The sequence below is a fragment of the Thunnus maccoyii genome, chromosome 8 (genome assembly GCF_910596095.1).
Source record: "Thunnus maccoyii chromosome 8, fThuMac1.1, whole genome shotgun sequence".
Classification (NCBI taxonomy): Eukaryota; Metazoa; Chordata; class Actinopteri; order Scombriformes; family Scombridae; genus Thunnus; species Thunnus maccoyii.
This window is the reverse complement of record NC_056540.1, coordinates 34835329-34852844: the sequence shown is the minus strand read 5'-3', so window position 1 is coordinate 34852844 and position 17516 is coordinate 34835329. Positions and strand designations below refer to the sequence as shown.

At 41.1% G+C, this 17516-nt stretch overlaps 1 protein-coding gene across 5 annotated transcripts in view; it reads right to left on the bottom strand.

Moving 5' to 3' along the window:
- slc44a1b (solute carrier family 44 member 1b) overlaps positions 1-17516 on the bottom strand; it is a 46518-nt gene that overhangs the window by 7849 nt on the left and 21153 nt on the right. For all 5 annotated transcript variants that reach the window (XM_042419153.1, XM_042419149.1, XM_042419148.1 and 2 more), the window contains exons 3-10: positions 13572-13714; positions 5738-5874; positions 3788-3881; positions 3540-3709; positions 2195-2284; positions 1921-2078; positions 1274-1460; positions 369-537 (exon numbers count right to left, since the gene is read on the bottom strand). In XM_042419153.1, coding sequence (XP_042275087.1) covers positions 369-537; positions 1274-1460; positions 1921-2078; positions 2195-2284; positions 3540-3709; positions 3788-3881; positions 5738-5874; positions 13572-13714 — 1148 coding nt within the window. The remainder of the gene's footprint in view (positions 1-368; positions 538-1273; positions 1461-1920; positions 2079-2194; positions 2285-3539; positions 3710-3787; positions 3882-5737; positions 5875-13571; positions 13715-17516) is intronic.

Here is a 17516-nt window from a genome sequence, read left to right as displayed (position 1 = left end):
AAGTGTTCACAGGTGTGTACAGGTGTGTTTAGTTGTTCACAGGTGTTTACAGGTGTGTACAGGTGTGTACAGGTGTTTACAGGTGTGTGCAGGTGTTTACAGGTGTGTACAGGTGTGTTTACAGGTGTGTTTACAGGCGTGTGCAGGTGTGTACAGGTGTTCACAGGTGTTTACAGGTGTGTACAGGTGTGTACAGGTGTGTGCAGGTGTTTACAGGTGTGTACAGGTGTGTACAGGTGTGTACAGGTGTTTACAGGTGTGTACAGGTGTGTACAGGTGTTTACAGGTGTTTACTGGTGTTTACAGGTGTGTACAGGTGTGTACAGGTGTTTACAGGTGTTTACAGGTGTGTACAGGTGTAGACTCACCTGGTGAAGTAGTAGGTGACCACGGCTCCGGCCACAGTCATCTGCTGGCAGGCCAGGATGAATTCACTGATCCAGACCAGACCCACAGCATGGTACCAGGTCAGGTACTGAAGAGGCCCTGTCAGCCGGAACTCCGTCAGACCCGTCTCCTCGTTCTGGACTGGGTTCCCTGCAGAACGTCAGCAGAACATCAGGAGAACATCAGCAGACCATTAGCAGAACATCAGGAAAACATCAGGAGAACATTAGGAGAACATCATATCATTGGCAGAACATTAGGAGAACATCAGCAGACCATTAGCAGAACATCAGGAGAACATCAGCAGAACATCAGAAGAACATTAGCAGAACATCAGGAGAACATCAGAAGAACATCATATCATTGGCAGAACATTAGGAGAACATTAGCAGAACATCAGCAGAACATCAGCAGAACATCAGGAGAACATCAGGAGAACATCAGGAGAACATCAGCAGAACATTGTGTTTAAAACACTAATCAAAACTGATCGTAAAGCTGCTTTCGGTCTGTTGTTTTACTGGTTTGTTTCTATGAATTTTCCATATTTGAAAAGTTTCTGAATAAAATATTTGATTGTTTTTATGGTGAGAAAGAAACGAGCAGCAGAAACTCAACAAGTTGCTTGTCCTCAATCAGCTGATTCTGGGACAATCAGACGAACCATCAGTTTAATCTGCAGTACTGTCTGATCTCCACTGGAGGGCACACAGCAGTATTTTATATATAGAGGATAAAAAACTCTTCAGTCCTCTGAAGCGTCTCTGCTGAAACGGTCTGAGGAAGAAAAAACACTCTTTGATTAAATTTAAGAGCTGAGAAGAAGATCAGAAACAGCAGCAGCCAATGATCTGCTGAGAGGTTTCCTGTTGAGGCTGAGACTGACCGGTGGTTCCCAGGAACAGCAGCACCAGGACCCAGTAGATCCAGAAGAGCAGGAGGGCGAGGAAGGTGACGAAGGGCTGCAGGGTGAGCAGGGGGAGGTGGATGAAGACTTTTCCCGCCACGTGGAACAGAGCGATGGTCAGAGCCACACGTTTCCTCATGAACAGCATCAACAGCAGCAGGATGATCTGAAACACAAATGTCAGACAAACGCCAAACAAACGCCAAACAAACGTCAGACAAACATCAGACAAACGTCAGACAAACGTCAGACAAACGTCAGAGCAGCACAGAGACTGACTGACTGTTGTTGTTGAGGTCAATCATTTATATTGATCAGACTTCAGCATAAATATCAGCAGAGAAGAAGAATCAGTACATAAGTATTATGTACTATTATGAGTATGATGTAATTCAAGTATTGTAGTAAAAGTAGTGGTTTGGTTCCTGTGACTGATATATCAACGATCAGACATCTATCAATATGAGTGTCTGATCAATATCAGTGATCATTAGTTTGTCCAACAGTCAAAGATAATCTGATATCAGATTGTTGAATTCTCACATATTGACATTAGAATCAATCAGGAATCAATAATCAATAACAATCTTTAAACAGTAACACATGCAGATCAAACTGATACGTACGGTGAAGACGGTGGCGGCGATGGCGTAGACCAGCAGCGCCTGGCCATTGTCTCTGCGGATCTCCACCTCCTCCTTCACCTCCTTCGTCACTTTAGTGGTGGTGTCGTTTCCATAGAGACGGTGATCGATGTAGAGCCACCACAGCACACTGGTCCCAGCTGAGGCCAGAACACAGTCCCAGTTACACCAGTTAGCAAACACCCACCAAACCTCAGTGTGAAGACACAAAAACATCAAACCAGATACAAGAAGCAGACGCTTCCAGCACCCTCACCCAGCGATCCGAGGACGACCAGCGAGGTGAGGATCCAGACGAGGACGGCCGAGATGTAACGAATGATCATCATCAGGGTCATCGAGAGGACTGACGGAGAGAGACGGAGGTCAGAGGTCAAACGTCATCGTCTGTCACAATCATCTGTTCCGCAGCTTTCAATCATATCACATGATCTTCCTCAGAGAATGGAGCAATTTGTAAATGTTTAAATTCCCGTTGTTCTGAGCATCTCGTCGACTTCTCCTCCATGTTGGACTGAAGACAAACGAAATCTGATCGTCTGTAATCAACAACTCTGCTGATGAAGATCATGTGATAATATCGAAAGCTCCAGACGAGCTCTGAGCTGCTGCTAAAGGTAGAGTCAAATATTTTGATAATCGCTTCATGTTTTTGTCTTTTTTTTAAGCGTAAATTCTACAGTGACTCCGCCCCTCTGTGACTCTACAGGTGACTCCGCCCCTCTGTGACACTCTGCAGGTGGCCCCGCCCCTCTGTGACACTCTGCAGGTGACTCCGCCCCTCTGTGACACTCTGCAGGTGACTCCGCCCCTCTGTGACACTCTGCAGGTGGCCCCGCCCCTCTGTGACACTCTGCAGGTGACTCCGCCCCTCTGTGACACTCTGCAGGTGACTCCGCCCCTCTGTGACACTCTGCAGGTGACTCCGCCCCTCTGTGACTCTGCAGGTGGCCCCGCCCCTCTGTGACACTGCAGGTGACTCCGCCCCTCTGTGACACTCTGCAGGTGACTCCGCCCCTCTGTGACACTCTGCAGGTGACTCCGCCCCTCTGTGACACTCTGCAGGTGACTCCGCCCCTCTGTGACACTCTGCAGGTGGCCCCGCCCCTCTGTGACTCTGCAGGTGGCCCCGCCCCTCTGTGACACTCTGCAGGTGACTCCGCCCCTCTGTGACTCTGCAGGTGGCCCCGCCCCTCTGTGACTCTACAGTGACTCCGCCCCTCTGTGACTCTGCAGTGACTCCGCCCCTCTGTGACACTCTGCAGGTGGCCCCGCCCCTCTGTGACTCTACAGTGACTCCACCCCTCTGTGACTCTACAGTGACTCCGCCCCTCTGTGACTCTGCAGGTGGCCCCGCCCCTCTGTGACACTCTGCAGGTGACTCCGCCCCTCTGTGACTCTGCAGTGACTCCGCCCCTCTGTGACACTCTGCAGGTGGCCCCGCCCCTCTGTGACTCTACAGTGACTCCGCCCCTCTGTGACTCTACAGTGACTCCGCCCCTCTGTGACTCTGCAGGTGGCCCCGCCCCTCTGTGACACTCTGCAGGTGACTCCGCCCCTCTGTGACACTCTGCAGGTGGCCCCGCCCCTCAGCTGCTCACCCAGAGCGAGCACACACAGCCCGATGATGATCTCTTTGCTGGCGGCGACGCCGGCGATCAGCCGGTGCAGAACGCTGTTATCGCTGACGAACGTCACCACGGCCTCCGCAAACTTTGCATAACAGGAAATATCCAGCGGAGTGCAGCGGTTGAACACCGGCAGCGGCTTACTGAGGAGAGAGAGGTCAAAGGTCAAGGTCAAAGGTCAGACACAAGGAAGGGCGGTTCAGGTGAAGAGTTGGACCTACCTGGGAGGAACAGGAAGTTTGGGACATTTGGAGAATCTCTCAGGTAGACCCGGATACTTATGACCTGCTAACTCGTAGGAACACAGTTCTGATCCTGAAACACAAACACACGAAGAGACGACGGCGATCAGTCTGACGCCTGAACATCAGACGGCGTTCAGTCCGACGCCTGAACATCAGACGGCGTTCAATCCAACGCCTGAACATCAGACGGCGTTCAATCCAACGCCTGAACATCAGACGGCGTTCAATCCAACGCCTGAACATCAATTGTCAATCGTTCAATCTGGTCTTGGTTTAACTGGTCCTGGTTTAACTGGTCCTGGTTTAACTGGTCTTGGTTTAACTGGTCCTGGTTTAACTGGTCCTGGTTTAACTGGTCTTGGTTTAACTGGTCCTGGTTTAACTGGTCCTGGTTTAACTGGTCTTGGTTTAACTGGTCCTGGCTGCTCAGTGATTCCAGATGTCAGATATTAATTTCATCTTTAGTAAACAGCTTAAATCTTAACAAACACACCTTTAAATATATAATATAATAATATTCATATTTATATAATATAATATTAAATATATATATTGCAGACGAACTGGAACCTCTGTGTCAGTGGCCGGTTTCAAAAACAACATGGCCGCCTGTGACGTCACATGATCAACTGTCTGCAGTCACGTTTCAGCAACGAACACTGAACAGAGCCGAGTGGCACCGACCTTTAACGCTGCCTTTGTTAGAATCATCAGTGCGTGGTGATGGCGAGCATCCAGCCGACCGTGACCCTGATGGAGAACCTCCATCAGGCCACAAACTGGATGTTCATGTGAGTCACGACACCAAATATATAATTAAAGCTGTAAGCAGCGTTGGTCGGGACCTCGCACTCTGGCCTGTCATGATCAGATCGTTTTGCTTTTTAAAAATGAGGGATATTTATTAAAAGTGTGGTGTGCTTTTATTTTGAAAGTTTGATTGACATGTGTACTGTCAGGTGTGTAGAGACAATAAGTAACTGCAGCTGGACAGAAAAATACTCATATATTTGAATGGAGAGTGTGAGTGAACCCACACCTTTTTGAACATTTACTGCTTCCACATAGTTTTAGATACAAACTTCATTTGAACTTTAAATGAGTCACGAGACTTTGACCTACAAATCTTGAATTTACATGTGTTTTCTATCTTTTATTGTTTTTGAGATATTAGAGTGTGAGTTTTAAAGTCTTTTCTTGCTCCTCCTGTGATTTTATAATGAGTGTGTATTGCGGAATGTTTCACAGCACTGAGGGAGTGACATCACCAGGAGCAGTTGGAGAGGAGGATTTTAGAGTACGCTTCTTGTGAAATCTCCTCATAAATCCCATGACTTTGGTCAAATCTTACATTAAAAATCATATTTTAGTAGGAAATTTCGTGGCGAATCCATTGATACAGGTTTGAAAGTGGTCAGACTTATAGTTTAGACGTCAGAAGCCTCTGTTTGACACAAAGTTCATGCCCATAGATTGCCTCCCCATTGGTTTACATTGTAAGGTGTGATGTGGCACTGCAACTTTCAGGGCTTATTAAATCCAAACCGTTCGAGTTATTACAAAGTTTTTAACAACTTTTCTTCAGCACAGTGTCATAAGTCATGTATCAAAGTTTGAAGCTGATACCATTAACACCCTTGGAGGAGATAGCGTTTCACCAGACCTGATGTGTGTGCCAAATTTGGTGAGTTTTTGAGCATGTTTAGGGTCAAATTTAGGGTTTAAGTCCTGTAATAATAGAGAGAGAAAGTGGAATGTTTCACAGCACTGAGGGAGTGACATCACCAGGAGCAGCTGGAGAGAAATCTCCTCATAAATCCCATGACTTTGGCCAAATCTTACATTAAAAATCATTTTTAGTAGGACCTTTAGGTGACCTGAGGTGACCTTTAGGTGACCTCGCAGACACAGTATTCGTCTCCTCACCGTTGCTCATGGCGAACCTCTTCAGGTCCTGGTAGGTCTTCAGCTCCTCAGTGGGACACAGAGACACACACAGAGCCATCGACTTTATTTTCCTCTGAACGATGTCGATGTTACACGGATCCAAGAAGAAGACGAACCTGCAGAGAGACAGAGAGCACGGGGAGTCACTAAAGGTCAAAGGTCAGTCAGGGAAAAGTGAAGAGCGCTCAGTCGTCATCGTCAGTCCTTCAACATTATTAGAAAGAGAACTTTTGTCTTTCTGTGGTTTAAAACACACTGAGGTTATCAACAGTGTTTATTTAGAGACTGATTAACATCACAATCAGAACACTGATTATATTTATATATCTAACAGCTGACTGACGTCGGGCCGTCTGAGGCTCTGCAGCCTCGCTGCTGTAAACACTCGACTGGAAGCAGAGACGCAGCAGAGGAGGATTAAAGCTGGTCAAAGGTCAAAGGTCAAAGATTAAAGCTGAGCTGAATGTCAGAATGTAAACGTGGGACTGAAGGAAACAAAGAGCCTGCAGTGAAAACCTCCGACTGAGACCAGCTGACTTCTGTACAGCTGATCAGGTCAGTTATCAATCACAGCTGCGACTAACCATTAATTTCATTATTGATTCATATGTTGATTATGTTCTCCATTAACTGATCAGTTGTTTGGTCCATAAAATGTGGATCAATGATTCCAAAGATCTTCAGTTTACTGTCAGAGAGACAAAAAAACCCAGAAAATATTCACATTAACAAACTGATAAAAATGATTCATCAGTTAATTTTCTGACAATCGATCAATACGCTCCAGTTTTCCCTCTCTGCTGTAGAGACGTGTCCTCCGTCTCACAGTGATGATGTCACACAGCAGAGTCATTGTGCAGGGACAGACAGCTGGTACTGCCTCTCTCCGTCTCTCTTTATCATCATCAGTCTGCGTTTCCATCACGTCTGTATTTCACATAAATGTGTCCGTTGTGTCTCTGACGGTCACGTTAGCGTCGCGCTCCGCTCAGCTGGAGGAAACAAAGCGCTGCTTTCACCGTTTCCACTGAATGAAATCCAGTTCTGACCGTCAAGAGGGAGGCAGGAGAACATGAAGTCTGATCCATTACTGACCCCATGACCTCATGCACACGTTAACACGTTTTAAACACGTCAAACATGCTTTTAGGGCATTAAAACAACAAACTACAGTTTACCAGCACAAACAACAACAACAGAAAATAACCAGAACATGGATGAGCTCAGTAAACTGTCATGATTCATTGAACTTAAATAATATGTTATGTTAACATGTGATTACAACAGAAACTTCTTATGAGGAGTCAAACTGCCTCCTGCAGCTTTAATCAACAACATTCCTACATGAAGACAAACGTCTCCACGTCACTTCATGATGGAGACGCAGAATAAAATAAACACACTGCAGGTTTCAAACATGACTCATCGTGTTCATACTGACATTGTGATTTGAAAGATTTGCAGTTTGAATAATAACTGCATCATTAAGAGTCCGTCCACATGTTGTAAGATATCAGAGTCACATATCTATGTATCAATTAAAACAAGAAGGAATTAATCAATTAAATGTTTACGGCCTCCCATTGGTTGATTCTGTTGCCATTAAACGTGTCTGTGCTCCTATTGGCTAGTTTTACTGCCTGGCGCTCGTTCTTCTCTCTCAGGCAGTTTAACTGAGCGAGACGCGTGTCAGCGAGTCCAGAAACCCCGCCCCCCCTCTACCCCCCCCCCCCCCCCCCCCCGCCGCCGCCGCCATAGAGCTGAGCGGCTCACTGTTCACTCGTTTATTCAGTTTATAATAAATGTGTCACATGTCTGAACGGCACCGAACTCAACACAACACAACACAACACAACTCAACACAACACAACACAACACAACACAACTCAACACAACACAACACAACTCAACACAACACAACACAACACAACACAACACAACATGGTGCAACAGCAGATCAGACGAACAGTTCAACACACACCAACGACAAGCATACAGACATACGCAGATATATACACACATATATACACATATATATACATATACACATATATACACACATATATACACATATATATACATATACACATATATACACACACACACACACACACACACACACACACACACACACATTTATACATATATATACACACACACACATATACATATACACATATATACACACACACACACATATATACATATATATACACACACACACACACATATACGTATATATACATATATACATATATACACACACACACACACACACACACACATATACATATATATACACACACACACATATATATACATATATATATACACACACACATATATACATATATACACACACACACACACACACAAACACACATACATATATATATATACACACACACACACACACACACATATATACATATATATACACACACACACACACACACATATACATATATATATATATATATGTATATATATATATATATTATATATATACACGTTGATACATACATATACACAGACAGAGGTTTCCTGCTTTATAATTAGATACTCTGCTTGGAATAATAATATGCGACTAATATGTTTCACCTTAAACTTCCATCTAATCTTTCTCATCATCCACAACCTGTAAATATACAAATATTGTTCATTTGGACTGAATGTGTCACAGTGAACTGAGTGTAACACATGACCCTCAACCACGGAGGCAGGAGATAGTTGGTCGATATGCTCTCGTCCAACTATATTATCATTGGTCGAATAATCACTGTGTTACTTTCATAAGGAGAGAAGTGTTACATCAGCAGCTTTCCAGGAGTAATCCATTATTTCCTGCGGCGGGAGGGACAGACTAACAAATCGGGGGTGTATTCAAAACACCCCCGTTGTTTTCACAACTTTGAACTCACCCAACCTGATGGAGACTGCTGGGTCAAACTGTACATTTACTGAGTGTTTACTGAATAAGCATTTCTCCTGTAATAATATCAACAAACCCCTGCCAGGCCAAAAGATATTTTTTTAATGCCCCAAATAACGCTAAATATCAGTAGCGTAACTCCGTTTAGGAATATGCTTAGTATGTTTACGTAGCGAGTGAGGAAAGAGCAGCAGGAAGGTGATGGTGGATGCGAGCAGAGCAGAGGAAAAGGTTAGTAGTAAGTTCTCAGTCTGGTAGTAAATGTACAGTACAGACTACAGTGTAACAGTTAATAAATGCTAAAAAGTCACGTCTGTTGTTTCTCCAAGTGCTGGAAAAGTGAATGGGGTTAGCTCCAAAGTTAGCAACAATAGGTTAGCCTAACCTGAAGAGGCAAAACGGAGAAATGTGAGTTCACTGTGGACTCTGTCCCGTTACTCCTCCCCCCCAAACCCACCTGTAACTAATCGATTAGTTGAAGATTATGTACGATTTCAGTCGACCAAGATTTTCTTTGGTTGACTACAGCCCTAGTTGTAACGTACACTGGGTTACGCTTATCAATAAACCCTTCTTGGATACTCACCTCCCTATTTAAGTCAGTTATTGCAGCCGAGATCTGTGGCCAAGTACAATACATCACCTTACATCACTACGTCATCTTACATCACTACGTCATCTTACATCAATACGTCACCTTACATCAATACGTCATCTTACATCACTACGTCACCTTACATCAATACGTCATCTTACATCAATACGTCACCTTACATCAATACGTCATCTTACATCACTACGTCATCTTACATCACTACGTCACCTTACATCAATACGTCACCTTACATCACTACGTCACCTTACATCACTACGTCATCTTACATCAATACGTCATCTTACATCACTACGTCATCTTACATCAATACGTCACCTTACATCAATACGTCATCTTACATCACTACGTCACCTTACATCAATATGTCATCTTACATCAATACATCACCTTACATCACTACGTCATCTTACATCACTACGTCATCTTACATCACTACGTCACCTTACATCAATACGTCATCTTACATCACTACGTCACCTTACATCACTACGTCACCTTACATCACTACGTCACCTTACATCAATACGTCACCTTACATCAATACGTCACCTTACATCACTACGTCACCTTACATCACTACGTCACCTTACATCAATACGTCATCTTACATCAATACGTCACCTTACATCACTACGTCATCTTACATCACTACGTCACCTTACATCAATACGTCACCTTACATCACTACGTCACCTTACATCAATACGTCACCTTACATCACTACGTCACCTTACATCAATACGTCACCTTACATCAATACGTCATCTTACATCACTACGTCACCTTACATCACTACGTCACCTTACATCACTACGTCACCTTACATCACTACGTCATCTTACATCAATACGTCATCTTACATCACTACGTCACCTTACATCAATACGTCATCTTACATCAATACGTCATCTTACATCAATACGTCATCTTACATCACTACGTCACCTTACATCACTACGTCACCTTACATCACTACGTCATCTTACATCAATACGTCATCTTACATCACTACGTCACCTTACATCAATACGTCATCTTACATCACTACGTCACCTTACATCACTACGTCACCTTACATCACTACGTCATCTTACATCAATACGTCACCTTACATCAATACGTCACCTTACATCACTACGTCACCTTACATCACTACGTCATCTTACATCACTACGTCATCTTACATCAATACGTCACCTTACATCAATACGTCATCTTACATCACTACGTCACCTTACATCACTACGTCACCTTACATCACTACGTCACCTTACATCACTACGTCATCTTACATCACTACGTCACCTTACATCACTACGTCACCTTACATCACTACGTCATCTTACATCACTACGTCATCTTACATCAATACGTCATCTTACATCACCTTACATCAGTACGTCACCTTACATCAATACGTCACCTTACATCACTACGTCACCTTACATCACTACGTCACCTTACATCAATACGTCATCTTACATCACCTTACATCACTACGTCACCTTACATCAATACGTCATCTTACATCACTACGTCATCTTACATCACTACGTCACCTTACATCACTACGTCATCTTACATCAATACGTCATCTTACATCACCTTACATCACTACGTCACCTTACATCAATACGTCATCTTACATCACTACGTCATCTTACATCACTACGTCATCTTACATCACTACGTCACCTTACATCACTACGTCATCTTACATCAATACGTCATCTTACATCAATACGTCACCTTACATCACTACGTCACCTTACATCAATACGTCATCTTACATCAATACGTCATCTTACATCACTACGTCACCTTACATCAATACGTCATCTTACATCACTACGTCATCTTACATCACTACGTCACCTTACATCACTACGTCATCTTACATCAATACGTCATCTTACATCACCTTACATCACTACGTCACCTTACATCAATACGTCATCTTACATCACTACGTCATCTTACATCACTACGTCATCTTACATCACTACGTCACCTTACATCACTACGTCATCTTACATCAATACGTCATCTTACATCAATACGTCACCTTACATCACTACGTCACCTTACATCACTACGTCACCTTACATCAATACGTCATCTTACATCAATACGTCATCTTACATCACTACGTCACCTTACATCAATACGTCATCTTACATCAATACGTCATCTTACATCACTACGTCATCTTACATCACCTTACATCACTACGTCACCTTACATCAATACGTCATCTTACATCACTACGTCATCTTACATCACTACGTCATCTTACATAACTACGTCACCTTACATCACTACGTCATCTTACATCACTACGTCACCTTACATCACTACGTCACCTTACATCACTACGTCACCTTACATCAATACGTCATCTTACATCAATACGTCATCTTACATCAATACGTCACCTTACATCACTACGTCACCTTACATCACTACGTCACCTTACATCAATACGTCATCTTACATCACTACGTCACCTTACATCACTACGTCACCTTACATCAATACGTCATCTTACATCAATACGTCATCTTACATCACTACGTCACCTTACATCACTACGTCACCTTACATCACTACGTCACCTTACATCACTACGTCACCTTACATCAATACGTCATCTTACATCAATACGTCATCTTACATCACCTTACATCACTACGTCACCTTACATCAATACGTCATCTTACATCACTACGTCATCTTACATCACTACGTCATCTTACATCAATACGTCATCTTACATCAATACGTCACCTTACATCACTACGTCACCTTACATCAATACGTCATCTTACATCAATACGTCATCTTACATCACTACGTCATCTTACATCAATACGTCATCTTACATCAATACGTCATCTTACATCACTACGTCATCTTACATCAATACGTCATCTTACATCAATACGTCATCTTACATCACTACGTCATCTTACATCACTACGTCATCTTACATCAATACGTCATCTTACATCAATACGTCACCTTACATCACTACGTCACCTTACATCACTACGTCACCTTACATCAATACGTCATCTTACATCAATACGTCATCTTACATCACTACGTCATCTTACATCAATACGTCATCTTACATCAATACGTCACCTTACATCACTACGTCACCTTACATCACTACGTCATCTTACATCACTACGTCACCTTACATCAATACGTCACCTTACATCAATACGTCACCTTACATCACTACGTCATCTTACATCAATACGTCATCTTACATCACTACGTCACCTTACATCAATACGTCACCTTACATCACTACGTCACCTTACATCAATACGTCACCTTACATCACTACGTCATCTTACATCACTACGTCACCTTACATCACTACGTCACCTTACATCAATACGTCATCTTACATCACTACGTCATCTTACATCACTACGTCACCTTACATCAATACGTCATCTTACATCACTACGTCATCTTACATCACTACGTCACCTTACATCAATACGTCACCTTACATCACTACGTCATCTTACATCACTACGTCATCTTACATCACTACGTCACCTTACATCACTACGTCATCTTACATCAATACGTCATCTTACATCAATACGTCATCTTACATCACTACGTCACCTTACATCAATACGTCATCTTACATCACTACGTCACCTTACATCACTACGTCATCTTACATCAATACGTCATCTTACATCAATACGTCATCTTACATCACTACGTCACCTTACATCACTACGTCACCTTACATCAATACGTCACCTCACATCACTACGTCATCTTACATCACTACGTCACCTTACATCAATACGTCACCTCACATCACTACGTCATCTTACATTAATCCAACTCATCCTGTGGCCTATTTTCATTCCAGTCTGCTGCTGATGATGATAGAATTTGGTACAAAAAACACTAAAACTGGATAAGTTTAATTCAGTTACTGCTTTTAAGGGTCTACTTGAGGATATTTTTAACGGTACTTGTAAATGTTTTGCTTCTGTTTGATTAATTAGTCGTTCTTCATTGTTGGTTTTTTGTCCATTAATCTTCTTCTGCCTCTCGTCAGGCCTCATTTTAAAGAAGAAACTGTTCTTAATGTCTTGTCTGGTCAAATAAAGGTTAATAAACACCAGTGTTATACACTAAACACCACTGTAATGTGCAACAACAGCGCTACACAGTCCAGCGGACAACCACGGCACCAACGGACCAATAGGAAGAAGACTTACTTCCGGTCGGTGTGGTCGAGGCCGCTGAGCCGGACGCCTTCGATCTGCTCGTTGCGTTGGCCGCAGGTGTTGCCGTAGCTGTCATATCCGAAGACGAGGCGAGCGGCGCCGCCGGTGACGATGGTGAAGCCGCAGATGCTGCCCTGCAGGACGGAACAACAGCGTCTGTTAGTGGACTTCCTGGTTTCTGACACAGTGTAACCATGACAACGGACATCCGCAGCCGTTTTCCACACACCGCTCATAAGTTTCACTCTGCAGCACAGGAGGAAGAGCACTATCTGACCATGTTTACACCTTCACTGACTGACTGCTGTCCGCTTGTTTTCAGCAGAAACAGTCGGTTTGTTTGTTACTATGAGGGACTCATAGTTAATATAAAAGTATTGATGAGTTTTAACTAAACCTGAACCATCACGTGTTGAGATGACATCAGAGGATCTTTTCTTCCTCTGCAGCTGCTCTTCTTCACAGCGCTGATGACGCAATGAAACTCGTCTGTTATCAACCAAAGATCCTCTGTGAGGGAAGACGCTCCACTCTGTAGCACCGCTGTGTTTCTGTAGTTCCAACAATCCCAACAGAGTGAGACCTCTTCTCTCCAGAGGATCATATTCTCCACTTCTACTGTGGTTCACATCAGATCAATCATTTACACCGATCAATCAATACTTTTACACTGATCAATCAATACATTTACACTGATCAATCAATACTTTTACACCGATCAATCAATACTTTTACACCGATCAATCAATACTTTTACATTTGTCACATTAAATATTCTACAGATGATGTTTTAATGTGTCAGATACGCATTTAATTTAACGTCATTTCTTCTGCTGAGATGTAAATATGAAATCAGATAATCAATACTGAACAGCTGAAGATTTAATGATCAGAGAAACTGATCAACGACTAAATCTGAAGTTTATTAACTGTTTCAATCAGCTGTTTATTCCACTTCCTGTTTGCTGTGTTTTTCACTTACTAATGTTTCATTGGTCATTGATCAGATCATTGATCAGGTCATTGATCAGGTCATTGATCAGGTCATTGATCAGATCATTGAGTCAGAGATAAAAACAGCTGATTCTATCACAACGCAGTTTAGAAAGTAAATAACTAAATACTTTTACTCCAGTATTTGTACTTTGGTTTGAGATGTTTGTACTTTGGTTTGAGGTATTTGTACTTTAGTTTGAGGTGTTTGTACTTATGGTTGAAGTATTTGTACTTTAGTTTGAGGTGTTTGTACTTTAGTTTGAGGTATTTGTACTTTAGTTTGAGGTATTTGTACTTTAGTTTGAAGTATTTGTACTTTAGTTTGAGGTATTTGTACTTTAGTTTGAGGTGTTTGTACTTTAGTTTGAGGTGTTTGAACTTATGGTTGAAGTATTTGTACTTTAGTTTGAGGTATTTGTACTTTAGTTTGAGGTGTTTGTACTTTAGGTTGAAGTATTTGTACTTTAGTTTGAGGTATTTGTGCTTTAGTTTGAGGTATTTGTACTTTAGTTTGAGGTATTTGTACTTTAGTTTGAGGTGTTTGTACTTTAGTTTGAGGTGTTTGTACTTTAGTTTGAGGTGTTTGAACTTATGGTTGAAGTATTTGTACTTTAGTTTGAGGTGTTTGTACTTTAGTTTGAGGTATTTGTACTTTAGTTTGAAGTATTTGTACTTTAGTTTGAGGTATTTGTACTTTAGTTTGAGGTATTTGTACTTTAGTTTGAGGTGTTTGTACTTTAGTTTGAGGTGTTTGTACTTATGGTTGAAGTATTTGTACTTTAGTTTGAGGTATTTGTACTTTAGTTTGAAGTATTTGTACTTTAGTTTGAGGTATTTGTACTTTAGTTTGAGGTGTTTGTACTTTAGTTTGAGGTGTTTGTACTTATGGTTGAGGTATTTGTACTTTAGTTTGAGGTATTTGTACTTTAGTTTGAGGTATTTGTACTTTAGTTTGAGGTGTTTGTACTTATGGTTGAAGTATTTGTACTTTAGTTTGAGGTGTTTGTACTTAGTTTGAGGTATTTGTACTTTAGTTTGAGGTATTTGTACTTTAGGTTGAAGTATTTGTATTTTAGTTTGAGGTATTTGTACTTTAGTTTGAGGTGTTTGTACTTTAGTTTGAGGTATTTGTACTTTAGTTTGAGGTGTTTGTACTTTGGTTTGAGGTGTTTGTACTTTAGGTTGAGGTATTTGTACTTTAGTTTGAAGTATTTGTACTTTAGTTTGAGGTGTTTGTACTTTAGGTTGAAGTATTTGTACTTTAGTTTGAGGTGTTTGTACTTTGGTTTGAGGTGTTTGTACTTTAGGTTGAAGTATTTGTACTTTAGTTTGAGGTATTTGTACTTTAGGTTGAAGTATTTGTACTTTAGTTTGAGGTATTTGTACTTTAGTTTGAGGTGTTTGTACTTTAGTTTGAGGTGTTTGTACTTATGGTTGAGGTGTTTGTACTTTAGTTTGAGGTGTTTGTACTTTGGTTTGAGGTGTTTGTACTTTGGTTTGAGGTATTTGTACTTTAGTTTGAGGTGTTTGTACTTTGGTTTGAGGTATTTGTACTTTAGGTTGAGGTGTTTGTACTTTGGTTTGAGGTGTTTGTACTTTAGTTTGAGGTGTTTGTACTTTAGTTTGAGGTATTTGTACTTAAGGTTGAGGTGTTTGTACTTTGGTTTGAGGTATTTGTACTTTAGTTTGAGGTGTTTGTACTTTGGTTTGAGGTATTTGTACTTTAGTTTGAGGTATTTGTACTTTAGTTTGAGGTATTTGTACTTAAGGTTGAGGTGTTTGTACTTTGGTTTGAGGTGTTTGTACTTTGGTTTGAGGTATTTGTACTTTAGTTTGAGGTGTTTGTACTTTGGTTTGAGGTATTTGTACTTTAGTTTGAGGTATTTGTACTTTAGTTTGAGGTATTTGTACTTTAGTTTGAGGTATTTGTACTTTAGTTTGAGGTGTTTGTACTTTGGTTTGAGGTATTTGTACTTTAGTTTGAGGTGTTTGTACTTTGGTTTGAGGTATTTGTACTTCAGTTTGAGGTATTTGTACTTTAGTTTGAGGTATTTGTACTTAAGGTTGAGGTGTTTGTACTTTGGTTTGAGGTGTTTGTACTTTGGTTTGAGGTATTTGTACTTTAGTTTGAGGTGTTTGTACTTTGGTTTGAGGTATTTGTACTTTAGTTTGAGGTATTTGTACTTTAGTTTGAGGCATTTGTACTTTAGGTTGAAGTATTTGTACTTTAGTTTGAGGTATTTGTACTTTAGTTTGAGGTGTTTGTACTTTGGTTTGAGGTGTTTGTACTTTGGTTTGAGGTATTTGTACTTTAGTTTGAGGTGTTTGTACTTTAGTTTGAGGTGTTTGTACTTTGGTTTGAGGTGTTTGTACTTTGGTTTGAGGTATTTGTACTTTAGTTTGAGGTGTTTGTACTTTAGTTTGAGGTATTTGTACTTTAGTTTGAGGTGTTTGTACTTTAGTTTGAGGTATTTGTACTTTAGTTTGAGGTATTTGTACTTTAGTTTGAGGTGTTTGTACTTATGGTTGAAGTATTTGTACTTTAGTTTGAGGTGTTTGTACTTTAGTTTGAGGTATTTGTACTTTAGTTTGAAGTATTTGTACTTTAGTTTGAAGTATTTGTACTTTAGTTTGAGGTATTTGTACTTTAGTTTGAGGTGTTTGTACTTTGGTTTGAGGTGTTTGTACTTTAGTTTGAGGTATTTGTACTTTAGTTTGAGGTGTTTGAACTTATGGTTGAAGTATTTGTACTTTAGTTTGAGGTATTTGTACTTTAGTTTGAGGTGTTTGTACTTTAGGTTGAAGTATTTGTACTTTAGTTTGAGGTATTTGTACTTTAGTTTGAGGTGTTTGTACTTTAGTTTGAGGTGTTTGTACTTTGGTTTGAGGTGTTTGTACTTATGGTTGAGGTATTTGTACTTTAGTTTGAGGTATTTGTAC